Genomic DNA, 20208 nt, shown 5'->3' on the forward strand with positions numbered 1-20208 from the left:
TGTCTGATATGAGTATTGCTAGCCCTGCTTTCTTGTCATTTCCATGAAATATCCTTTTCTATCCCCTTACTTTCAGTTTGTTTGTGCCTTTTGCCCTGAAGTGAGTCTCTTGTAGGCAGCATATTGAAGGGTCTTGTTCTTTTTTTTTTCAACCAATCAGCTATCCTATGTCTTTTGATTAAAGCATTAATCCATTGATATTTAGAGTAATTTATTGATAGGTATGTACTTATTGCCATTTTATTACTTGTTTTCCAGTTGTTTTGTATTTTTTCCTCTGTTGATTTCTTCTTTTTGTTTCTCCCATTATGGTTTGATGATATTCTTTTGTAGTATGCTTGAGTTTCTTTCTTTTTGGTTGTTGTGTATCTATTGTAGGTTTTTGCTTTGTGGTTACCATGGGGTTCATATATGTTAACTCATAATTATATCTACTTGCTTTGAACTCATAGTCATTTAACTTTGAACACATTCTAAAAGATCTACGTTTTTTACTCCCCTCCCCCATATTTTGTTTTTGATGTATTTTTTACAGCTTCATGTTTATCCCATAAGTATTTATTGTAGTAGGAGTTGCTTTTACAACTTTTTGTCTTTTAATCTATGTACTGGCTTATTTAAGTGATCTTCAATCCCCATACATATGTCTTTCCTATTGGGATTTTTCCCTTTCTGATAGATTCTTACTGCTTTTCCATTTTGAGAAGACCCATCAACATTTCTTTTAGGGTAGGTTTAGTATTGCTGAATTCTTTTAGTTTTTGCTTGTCTGAGAAGTTCTTTATCTCAGCTTCTATTCTAAATGATAATCTTGCTGGGTAGACAATCTTAGGTTGCAGGTTCCTCTGCCTTTTTACTGTATTTAACTTTCTGTATCTCTATGATTTTGGGTGAAACAGTTACCTATTGTGGTCTTGAAGGGGTGTTCTTATGTGGGTGTGTCCCTATGCAGACTGTGTGTGCCCAGTGCATTTGGTGGATTGATGTGGATGCCAGTCATATCTTTCCTCAAGGTATGCTGGCCTCTATCACCTTGGTAGGGAATGTGGCTAGTAATGGAGGAGTTAGAGCCTGTGTGGGGCGTGAGATGTACTTCCACTCTGCTTAGTGGCCATCACTGCCCTGTCAGGGGTGAGATCTGCTCTGAAGTTGCTGGAGCAGAGGCCCTGAGATTTCGGCTCAAGCTGGTTCTGCTTCCTTTAAGTGTGTATTTTTCCTTCTTCTTGCACTGGGCTTTTGACCCAAAGGTGGGGAGTGCTGAAGCAAATGGGGCTCAGGTGCTTATAGAGGGCTGATATGCTGCCCTGTAGGCATCTGTGACTCCACTCAGATGTAGCCTAAGTTTGCATCTTTTCCCCTGTTGTGATTGTCCCAGATCTAGTGTAAGGCTATGGCGTGGAGTGGGAGAGGTTGGAGCATTTGCTTGTCTGGAACTGGGGAGTATGGAATGGTGGTCATGGGAGTTCAAGCACCTGCACTGCCATCAGAAGTCTGGGCTGCTTCTGGGGTGCTGTTTAAGTAACTTCCAACAATGGACACTGTTCCACTTAGACCACACCCCAGGCCCTAGGTAGCCTCTGTATCTTTAGATTGAGTCTTTTCCCAGGTCCTGTCTGGCCTAGATCCAGGGCCAAGCTGTGGCTTGGAGTGAGCAGGGCTTGACATTCACTTGGCTCAGACTGGGGGGTGTGGCAAGGCAGCAGCCATGAGGGCACACCTCTCTCTGCCCAGTCTGGTGGTAAGCTAACACTTGCACACTCCTCATGAGTGGAGTCTAGGCTTCTCTAGCCTTTCAGTGGTTCTCCAAGCAGCCAAAGGGGCTTGTCTCCTATATGTAGGACCCCAGAAGGGGGACGTCCAGTCTGTGGCTTGACCCACTCACTTCCCAGGGTGAATGTCTGCCTGTGTGATCTCCCTTTTCCTCTTAGTCCTCTCCCAGAGGCACAGGCCTCTTACCTGATGCTTTTCTTGCCATCCTAGCCAATTACATGTGTATCTTTCTTACAGCCTTGGTTGTATAGGAGTCCTTCTACATGTTTCCAGTTAGTTTTCCATTAGAATTGTTCCACATGTGGATGTATTTTTGAATTCTTTGTCAGGGAAGGTAAGCTCACATCCTCTTCATCTCCCACCTTCCCTACTCCAATTCTTACACTTCTATTTTATCAATATTCTTAAACTCTTATTTATGTCTCTTCTCTGCTGTGAAAAGGCATTTTCATTTTTTCTTCTCTCATCTTTTCCTTCTAACCACTCAAAATATTTTTATTCTTTGTCAGATTTATCCTTTTCTCACTATACAAAATAGTACTATTTTAGTTTAGGCAGTAATGATCTATCCCTTGGATTAGCCCATTAAGCTTTTTTAGTCTCCTTGCTTCCAATTTCTTTCCACTCTTTTCATTCTCCAACATTCATATCAATTATCTTTCAATAATAATAAAGAGGATTATATCACTTCATGCTTAAAAACCTCCACTGATTCTCTACTAGTTATAGGATAGAAATTAAAAATTCCTAGACATACAAGCATTTCATATCTGATCTCAATCTACATTTCTAGATAATCTCCTGTCCTACCAGCAACACATACTACAGTCCTGCCACTCTGAACAAGTTCTATTTCCTTAGGTGTCTTTGTCTTTTACAACAATGTAGGCCTGAACATGCCTAAAATCAACCTATGCTACTTTAGTAGACAACTGGTACTCATCCTTTAAGTCTCCTCTCCAACGTCAAATTTCATACTTCTTTATCACTTTGCTAGTATTTCTGTAACTGCCCCCATAATGCAGTATTACTTGTGTCTTATGATGTAACTACCATTAAACAGTATTATAATGTAACTGCAAACCCTTCTTGGGCAGAGGACCATATCTCTTTCATATGTATAACCCTTGCTAATCAATGTCCAAATAATAGGTACTTAAGACACTTAACAATTTTATTCTCTACTTTTCTAGACTGCAATTCTGTTACTCATCAGTTTGACATCCATATTTAAACATGATAACATCTCTTCCATCTTAAGGGAGAAAGCCATATCTTGGCCCTATATCCCCTCTGGCTATTGTTCTACAGCTCTTTTCCTTTCACAGCCAAGCTACACTTGGTATTTTTTCTTTCTTGCTCTCCATTTCTTTCCAACTCATCACAATCTCTTTTCTGTCCCTATCCCTCCACTGAAATTTCTCAGACAAAAGTTGCCAGTGTGACTTTTTTTGTTGTGAAGTATAGTGGACACATTGCCTCTAAGCTGGATATTTTTTCTTTGCCCCTCCTGATTCACTTTCCATACTTCTCTACTTGTCTTTGCTAGGCAGAGACCAAATGATCCCTTGCCTTTTGATTTATGGCTGACTTTGTTCCTCTGGCTTCCTCTCTTCTGGGATTGGTTTAGTAGTGGCAATGTTACTCTACCTAGCAGCCCTCTCGTATAGCTATAGCTCTTTTCAGTTCAGGTCTGTGGTGGTAATACTGACTTTGTTGTCAGTTCTAGGGTTGCTTCATCATCCACTGTTGGCTTCCCAGTCTCTTTACTAACCTTTTTTCATTACCCCTTTTAAACATTACATGTTTTCTGCCAGTATCCTGATACAAACTTTTTATTTTACTGATTCCCTAGAAGCCATTTGATCTCTGTAAACTGCTTTTTTCCCCATGAAAGTCTGTATTTCCTTAGTTCTACCTTCTCTCACTATATAGTCCTGTATCAACCATTCTGTTCCTATCTGTAGGCTTCTCTTTTTTTCACTTCCTTAAATGTTACTGTTCTTTAGTGTTCTAACCTAGTTCTGTTGTCATAGTATGCAATCTCCAAAGGTGATCTCATCCATTGTTTTGGCTTCAAATGTCTTAAGCCTAGATCTTTCTCTTGAGCTCTAGACCCATATAATTTCAATTACATATATTGAAATAGCCTCCTGTTTTGTCCTCTTTCAATCAGTTATCAACACTTGTTCACAATAGATTGGAATGATACGTTAAAAAAGAAAAGTTGATCTTATCTCCCATCTGCTCAAATCCTTAACTCCTCCTAAATGCTCAGGATAAAGTTTATATTCCTTAGCATGTAGATCATTTACCTCTCCAGTCTCACATCTAGTGAGCTATTGGTATTCTGCATTCTATTATTCAGCCATCTCTGACTCCTAGAACACATCATTCCTTCTGTTACTCTTGGCCTTTCCACATGCTCATCCCTCTGTCTGGAATACCAACTATCCACTTGTTTCATGATTAACTCCTATTTTCTTCAAAGCTTTGCTGAAGAGTTTTTTATTCCATGAAGTCTTTCTTGAACTATAATAAAGACTGAATGAATTTATTTGTTCTTAGATCTGATCAAGGGAACTATTTGCCACAGGTATTCTAAAAATGGAAGTACTTTAGTAAATAACATTATAAACAGGTAAAATATTAACATAAATTACATATGAATTGTAGACATCATTACATAAATTAATATTAAATATTATTATCATTACCCATTTGGTACTGTTCTATACTTTTTGAAGCATTATTTTACTTCTCTCCTAGATTATACACTTGGGATTATATTTTTGAATATTACACTTCTCCATATCCCCTTCTCAATGCCTGATATAATGCTATGTACATAGTAGGTTCAAGAAACATTTATAATAAATAAATGGAAAATACAGGATGTCAGAGGGTACTCTCTGGTTGGTTGGTCCATCCTATTGCTTCAAGATAAGTCATTTAAACTAACCTGGAGAGGAACCAGGAGGGACTGTAGCTTTTTAAAGATATCCAGGAAAGATTTTCAGTGAGGAAAAACCCATTTCTACCATAAAGTTACTCCTCTTACCTAAATTTATATCATTACAACTCAAATTTTTTTTTCTCTCAGTAAAACCAATATCAATATTTTTAAATGGGTTTTATGATAATTCCTGTAGAAAAGTACTAACATAGGCAGCATTGTAATACCAAAGACAACAAATTAAAATTCCTTACTCTTGAAGCAGCTTATATTGTACTCTACCTCAATTCAATGTGTGAAAATAAAATAGTAAACTCTAAAACAGAGGTAAGGAGTAACAGATGAAAAGGCCTACAAACTCAGCAACTAGAGAACTATTTAATTATTATATATTAGTAAATTACACATGATAATCATAAATTACTTACCTCCAGTCTATTATTGGTCTGTGGGAAGAGGGAAGGTTTACCTCTGATTTTAAGTTGGATTCCTGAATTTGTTTGAGGGCCTCTTCTAATGGAGGAACTGGTTTTTGAAAAACTAAGGGGATAATAAAGGTCAAATAGTACAGAAGCACTTCATCTTCAACACTCTCTTTATATATAACTTAATTGGTCAATGATAAAATACTACCTTAAAATTTTTGTAAAAACTATTTTTTAGAATAGTGTAAATATTTTAAATGTAGACACCCAATTCCCCAATAAGAAACAGTTACCTCAAAATTATCATCACCAATTTTAAGAATATTTATTTGGAAAAATGAAACATTGAGAAATGTCCAGCCTTTTTAGTGTGGCATGCAAACTCCATGATATCTGATTTCATAGTTCCATAAACTTCTGACAAAATTTACAAATATTCTTATGAAGAAAAGGGGAAGATATAAAAACACAATTTAACATTTATTGAGCATTTACTGTTTAAAGACATTATTTTTAAGCACTGTATAAGTATTAACTAATTTAATTCTTACTAAGGCCTTTGAGGCAGATGCTATTTGAATCTCCATTTTGCATCTGAGGAAACTGAAGCATAGAGAAGCTAAGTAACTTGTTCAAGGTCATACATTATATGGACACTCCTCCACATACCACTCTGCACAATCTCTAATCCAACCCTAGATCCCATAAGTATCCACTTTCCCAAGAATTTCCGTTGTGCACTTTGGTACACACCTTCTTGTTTCAGGTGAAACACAGCTTCTTTTTAAAGGATATTGCTTTTCCTTCAGCCCTCTTATGGGGAGGCACAAATAATTTAAAATAACTCAAGGTCTGAAGGTAGAATAGGTGACTTTCTAGCTCTCCAATGACACTACCAAACTGTTTCCTCCTTTCTTCTTTAAAAAACCCATGTCCTCAGACTTTTCCACTATTATAATGTTTGTTATTTACCTTAAAATGTTTAAGCAAAACCAGTATATTTTTATGAATGGATTAGTTCAAACTTGAACTCTAGAGTCAAGGGGTGATTGCATAAAATACCAGTGAAAAATGCACAGTTACAAGATGGTTTGCTGGATATTCTAATCATAAAGGGCCAATCCTCTTGAGGCAGAAACTATCAAGCTTTAGATTTTGATTGTTTTTCTAATTAGCATAATCAATGTCTCAAATGGTTCCTTATTGGAAAAACTAATGGCCAGTTGCACAGCCTGATGAATGTTAAAAATGGATTTTCTTTGTTGAAATTTAAGATATTTAAGTGGACTGTCCTAAAATATGTTAATCACTCTGTACCCTTGCATGAACAGAGAATAAGAATCTAGGGAGGTCTATACCCTATACCCTTACAGATGGTATTGAGGTTTGATCTCTGATTAGTCTTGGCTCCAGCTGTTAAACAGGAATATTTCTGATGGTCCAATGCCAGAAGGCACGTAAATTTTGTCTCTGGAATGTGACTGTATAAGTCTGAGTGGACCTTTCATATAAAGTGTAGTCGGAGCACCTAAAAGGACAGAGGACTGGGACTTTATTGAGCTTAGCAAACAAGTAGTACCAATCGTTTTTTGTCTGCTTTGCTAAAAAACGTTTAGCTGTGCTACACTATAGTCTGAGACTTTGCTTTTATTAACACTCACCACTTATTGTCTATCAAAGAGAACTTAAAAACTACCTTTAAAACTAAGGTAGTTTTACAGTTTACAAACACCCATTACTCTTTCTTGTTGCTGTTGTCTAATGACCTTCTAGTCACTACCTCATACTCACTGATGAAAATTTAAGCTTACATTTTTTGTGTACTTATGGTGTATTCGGGCTTTATTATTTCATTTACACCACTAGGCTCCTCCTTCCAGTTCTTTTGCTCTAATATTCTAACTCCAACAATTCTCTGACTCCAAAAATTTTCTGACCTCGTCGGAACTCCCAATCCCTTTTTCGAAGCAAGGGGAAGCATCAGCTATCATGCACATAGGGTGAACCTTTGGTTTAACTCTCATAATTTGGGAATAAACTAAACCCATAGACAATTAAATAAACAGTTATTTATCATAGCTTTGTTGTTGCTCTTCACTCATGGCATTACATTTTCTTAAAATTTTAATCTAATATTTTGTACAGGTAATATATTCATGTTCAGAAATCAAAAAAATAAAATACACATTTGGAAGTCTTGCTCTTATTGGTCATTTATGTATTCTATCACTGTTTATGCGAATACAAACATACATAAGTATATATTCTATTTTAAAAAGTTGAAGTATAGTTCATTTACAACACTATATTAGTTTCAGGTGTACAACACAGATATTCAATATTTTTATAGATTATACTCCATTTAACATTATTAAAAAATAATGGCTATATTTCCCTGTGCTGTACAGTATATCCTTGCTGCTTGTCTATTTTATACATAGTAGTTTGTGTCTGTTAACCCAGCAGTCCCCAACCTTTTTGGCACCAGGGACTGGTTTCGTGGAAGACAATTTTTCCACAGATGGGGTTGCGGGGTATGGTTCAGGCAGTAATGCGAGTGATGGGGAGTGATGGGGAGCAATGGGGAGCGGCAGATGAAGCTTCACTCGCTTGCCCACTGCTCACCTCCTCCTGTGCGGCCCTGTTCCTAACAGGCTACAGACCAGTAGTGGTCCGCGGTCCAGGGGTTGGGGACCCCTGTTTTAACCCATACCCCTATTTGTTCCACCCTTTCACCCTCCACACTAGTAACCACTAGTTTGTTCTTTGTATCTGTAAGGTTATTTCTGTTTTTAAATATACATTCATTTGTTTTCTTTTTTTGATTTTGCATAAGTGATAACAGAGCTTGTCTTTCTCTGACTTATTGCAATAAGGCAGAATTTCATTCTTTTTTGCGGCTAATATTCCATTGTATATATTTTCCCTAATTCAGTTAGAATTCTTATTACTATTGCTTTGAGTTCTTTATCTGGTAAATTATTTCTGTTTCATTATTTGTTTTTTTCTCTTGCTCTTTCAATGGAGACAAATTCTTCTGTCTTCTCATTTTGCTTAACAGTCTCTGTCTCTATGAAATTAGGTGAAACAGCTACCTATTGCTGTCTTGAAGGGGTGTCCTTATGTGGGAGCATCCCTATACAGCCTGTGTGTCCAGTGGTTTTGGTGGGTGGGCTGGATTTGACATGAACACAAGTCATGTATTTCCTCGGGGTGTGCTGGCAGCTATCACTTTGGCAGGATGTGGGGCTGGAGAAGCGGGTGGGGGAGGGCCAGAGCCAGGAGTGAGCTGGGGCTTCCTCTCTGCTCAGGGACCGTCACCGCCTTATTGGGGCCAGGGTCGGGTCCCAAGTTGCTGGAGCAGAAGCCCTAAGGATTGGGTCTGAGCTAGCTCTGTTCCATTTAAGTGTGAGCTTCCCCTCTCCCAGCACCAGCACTCTTGCCCCTGACGTAAGCAGTGCTGAAACAAGAGGGGCCAGTGTGAGCTCTTGGTGTGTGACCAGGTGCAGGCTGCAACAGTTTGGCCACATACAGAATTTGGGCTGCTTTTGATGTGCTGCCTGTGCAAGTGTCCATAATGGCTGCCCTCACCCAAAGGATACCACTTTGGTTCTGAATTGCCTCTGTGTCTCATGGCTGAGCTGTTTCTTTGGTTGTGGCAGCCCTAGTTCCAGTGTGGAGCTGTGACATGAAGTAAGCAGGGATTGAGCATTCACTTGGCTCAGGCTGCGGTGTGCTCCAGAGCAGTTTCAGGAAACCAGTCAGCCACCTGCGCAGTTTCAATCTGCCTCTCTGCCCTCTTTCGGGAGTAAGCAAGTGTGCGTGTACTTCCCCCAAGCTCGAGTACAGGCTTCCCACAGCCCTCCTGTTAGTCCCACCAGCCCTCCAACCAGCCTAGGGGCTCATCTTCCCTGTGTTGGAGCCCAGGACTGGGGCGCCCAATATGTGGCTGGAACAGAATCACTCACTCCCCAGGGAGGATTTCTGCCTGTGTAATCTCCCTTTTCCTCTGAGTACCCTTCCTGGAGCACAGGTCCCAACCTGATCGCTTCTCTTTCTTTCCTACCCTATTCCATGTGGATCTTTCTTTCAGCCTTGGCTGCACAGGAGTCTTTCTACCAGTTTCCAGTGAGAACTGTTTCACATGTAGATGTATTTTTGATGTGTTTGTTGGGGGAGGTGAGTTCTATGTCCTCCTACTCCACCATCTTGATCTCCTCCCTTAATATATATTCTAATTTCCCTCTTGTCTTACACAGAAGGTAGAATATTATGTATACTGATATGAATCTATGCAATTTGGGGGGCTTCATTAAGAAAAAATACTGCAAAACTACTAATATAAAATTAGATGTAGAGGCCATGACAGTGAAACTTAAACCTTATTGGCTTTATGGTAAATCTATCTCTGCTGGAGTTTGTTCCATATAAGTCCATAAAGAATTTCCCAGTTTTTTAATAGCTGCATTATATTCCATTGAGTGAATGTGTACGTCATTAGTTTTTACTAAAACTCCTCACTTTCTGTACATAGGCCCTTGGGTAGTCAGCACCCCCTCTGGGGCAAATGATTACTCATGAGTGGTGAGTACTCTGAGGCATTTAATACAACTGACCACATACGCTTTCTTAAAACTACCTTTTCTTTTGCCTCTTATAACAATTTTCTTTGTTTGCTTTTGTTTCCCATCCTACTTTCTTGGTAACTACTTTTCAAAATCCATTTTTAATTTTCATTTCTCTACTTATAATAAATGCTAGTGTGCACTAAGGTTCTATTTTAGGCCCTATCTTCAATCTGCATCTATATCCAATATTTACCTTACCTTTCCACGTGGCTTCCTTTACCAACTATATATCTATTCATCAGTGACTCTTAAATATAATTTCTATTCCATATCTTTTTCTTAAGTTCCAGTTGTTGATTTGATTTCCCTATTTGCATGAGTCATGGGAAGCTCAAAATCAATGCATTTAAAACTTAATAAATAATCTTTATCTCTAACCTGATTCTTCTTCTTTACTTGCAACCTTGATTAATATCATCATCCACCAAAATAATTGATTCATTAACCAAGTCCTTACGGAGTGCTAAAAATTTGTGAGGCTCTGCGCTAGTTCCTAGGGGCACTGTTCTCCTAGTCTTTCTTCCAGCCATCTTGATAAATTAGTAACTGAATCTATTGATTATATCTCTTGAATATATTACCTCCTGTCTCTATATCCAGTGCAGTGCTTTAATTTAGCAGCTTAACACTTCTTGCCACAAATACTGAAATAGTCTACTACTAGTCTACCTACTTTAATATGTCTCTACTTCAATTCATCTTCCATGTTGTATGGATAATTACCTTTCTAACAAATCTAATTTTAGCACAGACTCTTAGTTTCCTACCTAATATCCATTTTCCCTTTGTTCCTTGGTAACACACCCTATATTGTTAGGGGTGGCAATACAGCCACATTAAAAAAAAAAAAACTATATTTTCCAGTCTCCCTTGCAGATGGAGTTGCCAATTAGATATAAGCAGATAGATGGGGGCTTCTAGGAAAACAATTTAAAGGGAGCTCAGAGGTATACCCTTCTGTCCTTTCCATTTCTTCCTTCTTCCTGTCTACAACACTGACATTATGTCTGGAGCTTCAGCCACTACCACATGAACATGAGGGTAAAGCTATGTAAATCACATACTGAGGGCAGCTGAGCTGAGAGACAGAAGGAGTCTGTGTTCCCAGTGATTTCGCATAATCATCAAACCAGCTCCTGACTGCCGAACTGAGGACTTCATATTACACTAGAGAAAAATAAACCCCTATGATGTTTAAGATATTATTATTTTTAGCAGTGTTACTAGCTGCCCTTACTTTCAGTAAGATCTTTTATTGACCCAGTTAACTGGCTTCTTTCCAGTTAAAAAACTTTAAGTGGACTGTATATTGGATAAAGACAAAATTCCTAGCATGGGATACAAAGTTCTTAGAGAATTGTTCCAACTCATTTTTCTAGCCTTATACCCATATTTTTCCCTATCCTATGCTTTGGATACACTTTGTATTTGCAATGTATAATTTACTTGTAAAAGCTGTTCCTTATGTCTGGGATGTTTTTAAATTGTCTCTTTGCTTGGCAAAATGCTTATTCTTTAAGATTCAAATTTTTCCAGGGATGATATCCCTCATATCCCTGTATAAGTTTAGTGTTCTTTCCTCTGTGCTCTCATAGTACTTTACACATTCTGCTACCATAGCAATTATATTTATTGACATTAATTGTTTATATCACTCTCATCTCCAAAATAAACTGTGAGGTCTTTAATGGTAGAGTACAATTAGATTTCTCTGTATCTCAGCATCTCAGCTTAGCCCAGGGCTGTGTACAATGGAGCACAACATATGTTTGCTGAATACATAAAGGTTCTGCTTCTCCTATTTTTTTTTGAAGCTTTGACATTTTGTTGCTAATTCTGTGTTACTATGTAAGGCATAAAAAAATGTAGATGTGATATTGCAGAATCAAACATAATCATTTAAAAATTCCGAATTGGTTTCAGTCTTAGATTGTTGGATTATGTCACTCTGTACTTTTGTTTTATTTTGCCAGTCTCTCAAATATGAATTTGAGCAAAAATGTGGACAAAATGAATCTGACATTAATTTACTAAACCTAACGACTTCTCTGCCGGTCCAGTGGTTAAGACTTCATGCTTCCACTGCAGGGGTCACGGGCTTGATCCCTGGTCAGGGAATTAAGATTCCACATGCCGTGTGGTGCAGCCAAAAAAAAAAAAAAAAGGATATGTATATATATATAAGTTTACTAAACCTAAATGCTAAATTTTCTTTTTATGTTAAGCTATTTATTAAATCAGTTTTAAAAAGACAAAACACTGTAAGCCAGTATTAAGTAGAATCAAACTTGTGTGCTTTCCAAATTTACAAATAGAGCCAACAAAATATTAATCCTCCAAATTAAACTTATATCAAATTGCAATTTTTCATTTCATTTCACTTTAGTCCTGTTATTCAAAAGGCATAGTAGCATTTTTAGTCTGAATTTCCACTTTGTTTCTTAATTTATTTTATTGTCTACTCAAGCTGAATGTGATTATAACTTTCATTTTTTGTTTTTATATTGTTCTAGAAATTAAGGCACCTGTTCTCTTCCGCTGTGAAAGAGGAATATGGGCCCGCTGGAATTTTTCAGTAACTTCTTCAAACTTTTTTTTTCGTTGTTGAAGTATTTGTTCTCTGATTTGGTGTTCTCTTTCTTCTTGTTGTTTTCGTTTCTCTTCAAAAGCTCTGTATTTAAAACACAAGGTAGACAACAGAACTGACAATAAGTTTATAAAATCGCAACACAGAAAATAGTTCCAAAACAATACATTTATTATATGAGTGTTTTCATATTTCAAAAGTTTAATTACTTAGAAAAAACAAGTTTTAAATAAAAAAAGGCCCTTTGCTAAGAATTTAAATACCTTTGCAAATAGTAATTTCAGAACCTTATCTACGTCTTTTGCAACTAAGAGAAGGCCTTTAATGACGCTCTTTCTAATTTTGGGCAGGTCTGCACACACGTCCCACTTCCACTTCCCAAGCCCTGCTGTGGAAAATGTCTTTTCTAAAAAGCTACACTATTTTCTATAATGTGAAGAATTAACTCATTGGTGAAAGAATCAGTCTTGCAAATTATGGAGTAACCAGGAAAATATTGTATATTTCTCTTTTTCTTTTAGCCAAAAGTTCAAAATTGGCAGTCATGTTGAGTCTGAACTGTGCTAAAAATCTGGACAATTTACATAAAAATCTTGATTCTCGACTTCTTTTGAAAATATGAAAGATTTGGCAACCCTGGACTCTTATTCACACATGGTTATAAACACCTGCCCATAATTCTTACCATCTCTATTTTTCTTAACTTTCCTGTTTCATTTATTTCTGATTGTCCCTAGGCATTTGAGTTTATATTCAAAGAATTAATTTCAAAGAATTAATTATGTTCATAAGAATGTGTGTGTTTGAGTGATTCAATAATTATCTTCTGGATAATGAGAAAAATGAAGAAGCAAGTTTACAACTCACTGGTAGAGAAACCTCCAAGTACCTCTTTGGAATACATGGGGTTGGGAGGTGGTTGGTAAGAACTCTTTAAATTTTTCAGTGCCATAGGTTACTATTAACCATCCTTCCGAAGACCTCCACTGGCTGGAGCATTATTCTAGTTTAATAACTCAGATTTTAGGAACTATAATTCTGGGCAGTAGGGCCAAAGATCTTCAAGTGGTTCAATCTCTGTGGTAGGTATGAGGTAGTGGTGTGGTGCCACAGGTGGGAGAGGATATTTTTACTTCTCAAAACAATCTCCTTCAAGAATTACCCCAGAATCCATCAGTGGGTACTTGAACCGACCCTGCTGTCCCAGGAGTGCACGGAAACCTTTCACTACTAGGAAATCTGCCAGTGGCTTCCAGGACCAGCCAGGTGTCCTGGGAGTGTGTGGATAATGCCTCTCACTAGGAAATTTGCTAGTGGGTGCCAGGACTTTCCATGGTGTCCCAGGAGGGCACAGATAGCTCCCTGCACTAGGAAATTCACCCAGAGGAGGGGCTGAAACCACAGCTGAGGCCCAGGGGCTATGTGACTAAGAAATAAGAGCTTAAATCTCTCCTCGTGGCTGCACAAACTGTGGACTTACACCTCGGTTGACAGCTTCCTAAATTCAGTGTCTGCGAAACATCTGAAAGGACAAGTGCTCTTGCATCTGGGATGGGTCTGGCTTTACCAGCTGTGGGCTCTGTGGGCATGTACATGTGGGAGTAGGGCCAGACCGAGTTTGAGCTGCCTCCATAGTTCCCACAGTGGGTCCAGGTGCATGATTACTGCAGTACTGGGACCTAACCTCAGTAGACCTGCACTGGTGGCTGGGTGAAAAGAATGTCCGAGAGTTACCAGGGCCAATTACCAGCATACCCACAGTTAAGGTGGGACTGAGAGCAGTGCCAACAACAGATACTTTCTGACCCCACACAGTGGGTGAAAGGGGACACAACAGAGCATATACACAGGTGAACAGCTCTAAAGGAGGAAAACTCAGTGGCTTCTCTCCTAGTGGGAATGCTCCAATTCTTCCTACCTTGCACCACAGATCAGAATCATAGTGAAGAAACAGAGCTGGGGGCCTCTACTCCAACAACTAGGGAGTAGACTCCACCCCTGACAGGGCAGTGACAACCACAGAGCAAAGGGGAGCCCCTGCTCAATATCTAGGGCAATAACTGATCACGACAACACAAATCAAAGCCCCTATCAAGGGAATAACAGCACAAGCCTCTGGACCAACCTCTCCCAACAGGGGGCAGACACCAGAAACAAGAGGAACTACAACACTGTAGCCTGCAGAAAGGAGACCACAAACACAGTAAGTTAGACAAAATGAGATGACAGAAAAATAAGTTACAGATGAAGGAGCAAGGTAAAAATAGACAAGACCAAATAAATGAAGAGGAAATAGGCAATCTACCTGAAAAAGAATTCAGAGTAATGATAGTAAAGATGATGCAAGATCTAAGAAATAGAATACAAGCATAAATCGAGAAAACACAAGAAATGTTTAACAAGGACCTAGAAGAAATAATACACTAGAAACATACATACATAGTGAAACATACACTAGAAGGAATCAATAGCAGAATAACTGAAGCAGAAGAATGGATACGTGTGCTGGAATATAGAATGGTGCAAATAACTGCCACAGAACAAAATAAAGAAAAAAGAATGAAAAGAAATGAGGGCAGTCTCAGAACTTCTGGGGCAACATTAAACGTGGCAATATTTGAATTATAGGGGTCCTTGAAGAAGAAGAAAAAGAGAAAGGGTCTGAGAAAATATGTGAAGAGATTATAGTCCAAAACTTTCTTAACATGGGAAAAGAAAGAGTCACCCAGGTCCAAGAAGCCCAGAGAGTCCCATACAGGATAAATCCAAGGAGGAACACACCAAGACACATATTAATCAAACTAACAAAAACTAAACACAAAGAAAAAATATTAAAAGCAGCAAGGGAAATGGAACAAATAACACACAGGGGAATCCCCATAAGGTTAACAGCTGATCTTTCAGCAGACACTCTGCAGGCCAGAAGGCAGTGGCAGGATATATTTAAAGTGATGAAAGGGAAAAACCTACAACCAAGATTAGTCTACCTGGCAAGGATCTCATTCAGATTCTACAGAGACATCAAAAGCTTTATAGACAAGCAAACGTTAAGAGAATTCAGCACAACAAAACCAGCTTTACAATAAATGCTAATGGAACTTCTCTAGGCAAGAAACACAAGAGAAGGAAAAGACCTACAAAAACAAACCCAAAACAATTAAGAAAATGGGAATAGGTACATACATATTGATAATTACCTTAAATGTAAATGGATTAAATGCTCCAACCAAAAGACACAGACTGGCTGAATGGATACAAAAACTGGACCCATATATATGCTGTCTACAAGAGACCCACTTCAGACCTAAGGACACATACAGACTGAAACTGAGGGGTTGGAAAAAGATATTCTATGCAAATGGAAATCAAAAGAAAGCTGGAGTAGCAATACTCACATCAGATAAAATAGACCTTAAAATAAAGACTGTTGCAAGAGACTAGGAAGGACACTACATAATGATCAAGGGATCAATCCAAGAAGAAAACGTAACAATTGTAAATATATATGCACTCAACATAGGTGCTCCACAATATATAAGGCAAATGTAACAGCCATAAAAGGGGAAATTGACAGTAACATAATAATAGTGGGGGACTTTATCACCCCACTTACAGCAATGGACAGATCATCCAGACAGAAAATTAATAAGGAAACACAAGCCTTAAATGACACATTAGACCAGGTAGACTTAATTGATATTTATAGGACATTCCATCCAAAAGCAACAGAATACACTTTCTTCTCAAATGTACATAGAAATTCTCCAGGATGGATCATATGGTCAGTCAAAAATAAAGCCTCGGTAAATTTAAGAAAACTGAAATCATATCAAGCATCTTTTCCAACCACAATGCTATGAGACTAAAAATCAATTATAGAAAATACACCATAAAAAATACAAACACATGGAGGCTAAACAATATGTTACTAAATAAACAATGGATCACTGAAGAAATCAAAGAGAAAAATTTGAAAAAGTACCTGGAGACAAATGACAATGAAAATATGACAATCCAAAACCTATGGGACTCAGCAAAAGTAGTTCTAAGAGGGAAATTTATACCAATACAATCCCAGCTCAAGAAACAAGAAAAATCTCAAATAAACAACTTAACCTTACACCTAAATCAATTAGAGAAAGAACAAACAGAACCCAAAGTTAGCAGAACAAAAGAAATCATAAAGATCAGACTAGAAATAAATGAAATAGAGGTGAAGAAAATAGAAAAGATCAATAAAACTGAAGCTGGTTCTTTGAAAAGATAAACAAAATTGATAAACCTTTAGCCAGACTCATCAAGAAAAAAAGGGAGTGGAATCAAATCAATAAAATTAGAAATGAAAAAGGAGAAGTTACAACTGACACCACAGAAATACAAAGGATCATAAGAGCCTACTACAAGCAACTACATGCCGAAACATGGTCAACCTGGAACAAATGGACAACTTCTTAGAAAGGTACAACCTTCCAAGACTGAACCAGGAAGAAACAGAAAATATAAACAGACAAATCACAAGTAATGAAATTGAAACTATGATAAAAAATCTTCCAACAATCAAAAGTCCAGGACCAGATAGCTTCATAGGCGAATTCAATCAAATGTTTAGAGAAGAGCTAACACCTATTCTTCTAAAACTCTTCCAAAAATTTGCAGAGGAAGAAAAACTCCCAAACTCATTCTATGAGGTCCCCATCACCCTGGTACCAAAACCAGACAGACTGTAAGAATCAATATTGTGAAAATGACTATACTAACCAAAGCAATCTACAGATTCAATGCAATCCCTATCAAATTACCAATGGCATTTTTCACAGAATTAGAACAAAAAATTTTATAATTTGTATGAAAACACAGAATACCCCTAATAGCCAAAGTCATCTTGAGAAAGAAAAACAGAGCTGGAGGAATCTGGCTCCCTGACTTCACACTATACTACAAAGCTACAGCCACCAAAACAGTATGATACTGGTTCAAAAACAGAAATATAGATCAGTGGAACAGGATAGAAACCCTAGAGGTAAACCCACACACTTATGGTCACCTAATCTATGACAAAGGAGGGAAGAATATACAATGGAGAAAAGACAGTCTCTTCAATAAGTGGTGCTGGGAAAACTGGACAACTACATGTAAAAGAATGAAATTATAACACTTCCTAACACCATACACAAAAATAAACTCCAAACGGATTAAAGACCTAAATGTAAGGCCAGATACCATAAAACTCTTAGAGGAAAACATAGGCAGAACACTTTCTGACATAAATCACAGCAAGATATTTTGACCCACTTCTTAGAGTAATGAAAATAAAAACAAAAATAAACAAATGGAACCTAATTAAACTTAAAAGCTTTTGCATGACAAAGGAAACCACAAACAAAATGAAAAAACAACCCTCAGAATGGGAGAAAATATTGGCAAATGAAGCAACTGACAAGGGATTAATCTCCAAAATATACTAACAGCTCATGCAGCTCAATTAAAAAAAAAACAATCAAAAAATAGGCGGAAGATCTAACTAGACATTTCTCCAAAGAAGACATACAGATGGTTAATAAACACATGAAAAGATGCTCAACATCACTAATTATTAGAGAAACACAGGTCAAAACTACAATGAGGTATCACCTCACACTGGTCAGAATGGTCATCATCAAAAAGTCTACAAATAACAAATGCTGGAGAGGGTGTGGAGAAAAGGGAACCCTCCTACATTGTTGGTGGGAATGTAAATTGGTACAGCTATTATGAACAGTATGGCAGTTCCTTAAAAAACTAAAAATAGAGCTACCATATGATCCTGCAATCCCACTCTGGGGCATATGTCCAGATAAAACATAATTTGAAAAGTTATATGCACCCCAATGTTCACTGCAGCACTATTCACAATAGCCAAGACATGGAAGCAAGCTAAATGTTCATCAACAGAGGAATGGATAAAGAAGATGTGGTGCAAATATACAATGGAATATTACTCAGCCATAAAAAGAATGAAATAATGCCATTTGCAGCAGCATGGATGGACCTAGAGATTATCATACTAAGTGAAGTAAGCCAGACAGATAAAGACAAATATATATATCACTTATATGTGGAATCTTCAAAAATGGTACAAATGAACTTATTTACAAAACAGAAACAGACTCACAGACTTAGTAAACAAACTTATGTTTACTAAAGGGGAAAGGTGCAGGGGAGGGATAAATTAGGAGTTTGGGTTTAATACAAACACTACTATATATAAGATAGATAATCAACAAGGACCTACTGCATAACACAGGGAACTCTATTCAACATTCTGTAACATCTGCTATGGGAAAAGAATCTGAAAAAGAATGGATATATGTTTATAATGGATTCACTTTGCTGTAGACCTGAATCTATCACATCATTGTAGATAAACTATACTCTAATATAAAAGTTAAATTAAAAAAAATTTCTATATTAAACATATATTACTTGCATGATTTAAAAAAATCTTAAAGGTAGTTACAGAAAAAAGACACATTACATATAGGGGAGCAACAATATGAATGACAGCTAATTCTCAGTGAGAAACATGAAGGTCAGAAGGCAAGAGAGTGGCATTTTTATAGTGTTAAAAGAAAATAGCTCTTAACTCAGAATTGTGTATTCAGTGCAACTCTCTTTCAAAAATGAAAGCAAACTAAAGTTATCTTCAGATAAACAAAAGCTGAGAGTGTTTGTTGCCAGATGTCCTCCACTACAAGAAATGCCAAAGGAAGTTCTTCAGGCTAAAGGGAAATTACACCAGATGGAAACATGGATCTCCACAAAGGAATGAAGAACACTGGAAAAATAAATTTGTGGGTAAATGGAAAATAGTATGTTAATTCTCTCTTCTCTATCTGTTAAAAAGACTACTGAGGGTTTAATACAAAAAAAATACAACATTGTATTTTGGGTTTATAACATGTAAAGATGTAAAAGAAATGACAATAATAGCACAAACGATGCCAGAGTTGGGGTGGGGTAGACAGAATTATAATGCTAAAAGATCCTCATATTTTATGTGAAATGATCCAATATTAACTCTAAATAGTTAAGAATGAATTTTTTAATTCCTAGAGGAGCCACTGAATAAAGGAAAATTGAAAAAAAAATTTTTTTTACTAAGCCAAAGTAAGACAGGGAAGGAGGAAAAGACAAACAGTAGAAAAAATACAGAATTAATAGAAAATGAAGTTAAATGATAGACCTAAATCAAACCATTTCAATAATTATTAAATGGAAATGGATGAAACACTCCATTTAAAAGGCAGAGTTTTGGTTTTGGGAGATAATTCTCTATGAATATTTCATGTTTCCACACAGTCCGGGTCCTCTGTGTGAAGGCATTTACAGCCCAGTTCAAAATGTTTGTATAAGGAGACATTCCAGGATAGTAAAGCTTAGAGAGGTTTCTCTTCCTGGAGACAACCTGGGGTAGTAAAGGTAGAGATCTCTCCTTGCTTACATTCCAGAGTAAAGATAGGATGCCTCTCTCTCCCTCTCTGGAGGGGAGGATGGGCAGTAGCCATGCATAAGATCAGTTTCCCAATTCTGTGGTTCCGACTCTGTAATGAACCCCACTGCATGTATAACTGCTGTCTGGCCTTCAGTACACTACTCTTTGGGGACTGGAGGTTGGGGAATTGACACAAGATATTGCTTTGGCTACTGCTTTTCCTGTGGAAACTCTTTGTCTTTGAATTAGGGGATTTATGTTTATGATATGAAGAAATTGTATCCAGAATACATTAAAAAACTTACAAGAAGAAAATGACAACCCAATTAAAAAATGAACAAAATATTAGAACAGAGACTTCATAAAAACCA

General features: G+C 37.3%; 1 protein-coding gene across 1 annotated transcript in view; it reads right to left on the reverse strand.

The window, feature by feature from the left end:
- The window catches only part of CEP126 (centrosomal protein 126), a 149161-nt gene that overhangs the window by 99822 nt on the left and 29131 nt on the right, over nucleotides 1-20208 (reverse strand). Inside the window, exons 3-4 of the mRNA XM_032641133.1 lie at nucleotides 12305-12450; nucleotides 5155-5266 (exon numbers count right to left, since the gene is read on the reverse strand). Of these exons, the coding sequence (XP_032497024.1) occupies nucleotides 5155-5266; nucleotides 12305-12450 (258 nt within the window). The remainder of the gene's footprint in view (nucleotides 1-5154; nucleotides 5267-12304; nucleotides 12451-20208) is intronic.

The sequence above is a fragment of the Phocoena sinus genome, chromosome 8 (assembly GCF_008692025.1).
Source record: "Phocoena sinus isolate mPhoSin1 chromosome 8, mPhoSin1.pri, whole genome shotgun sequence".
NCBI classification, from domain to species: domain Eukaryota; kingdom Metazoa; phylum Chordata; class Mammalia; order Artiodactyla; family Phocoenidae; genus Phocoena; species Phocoena sinus.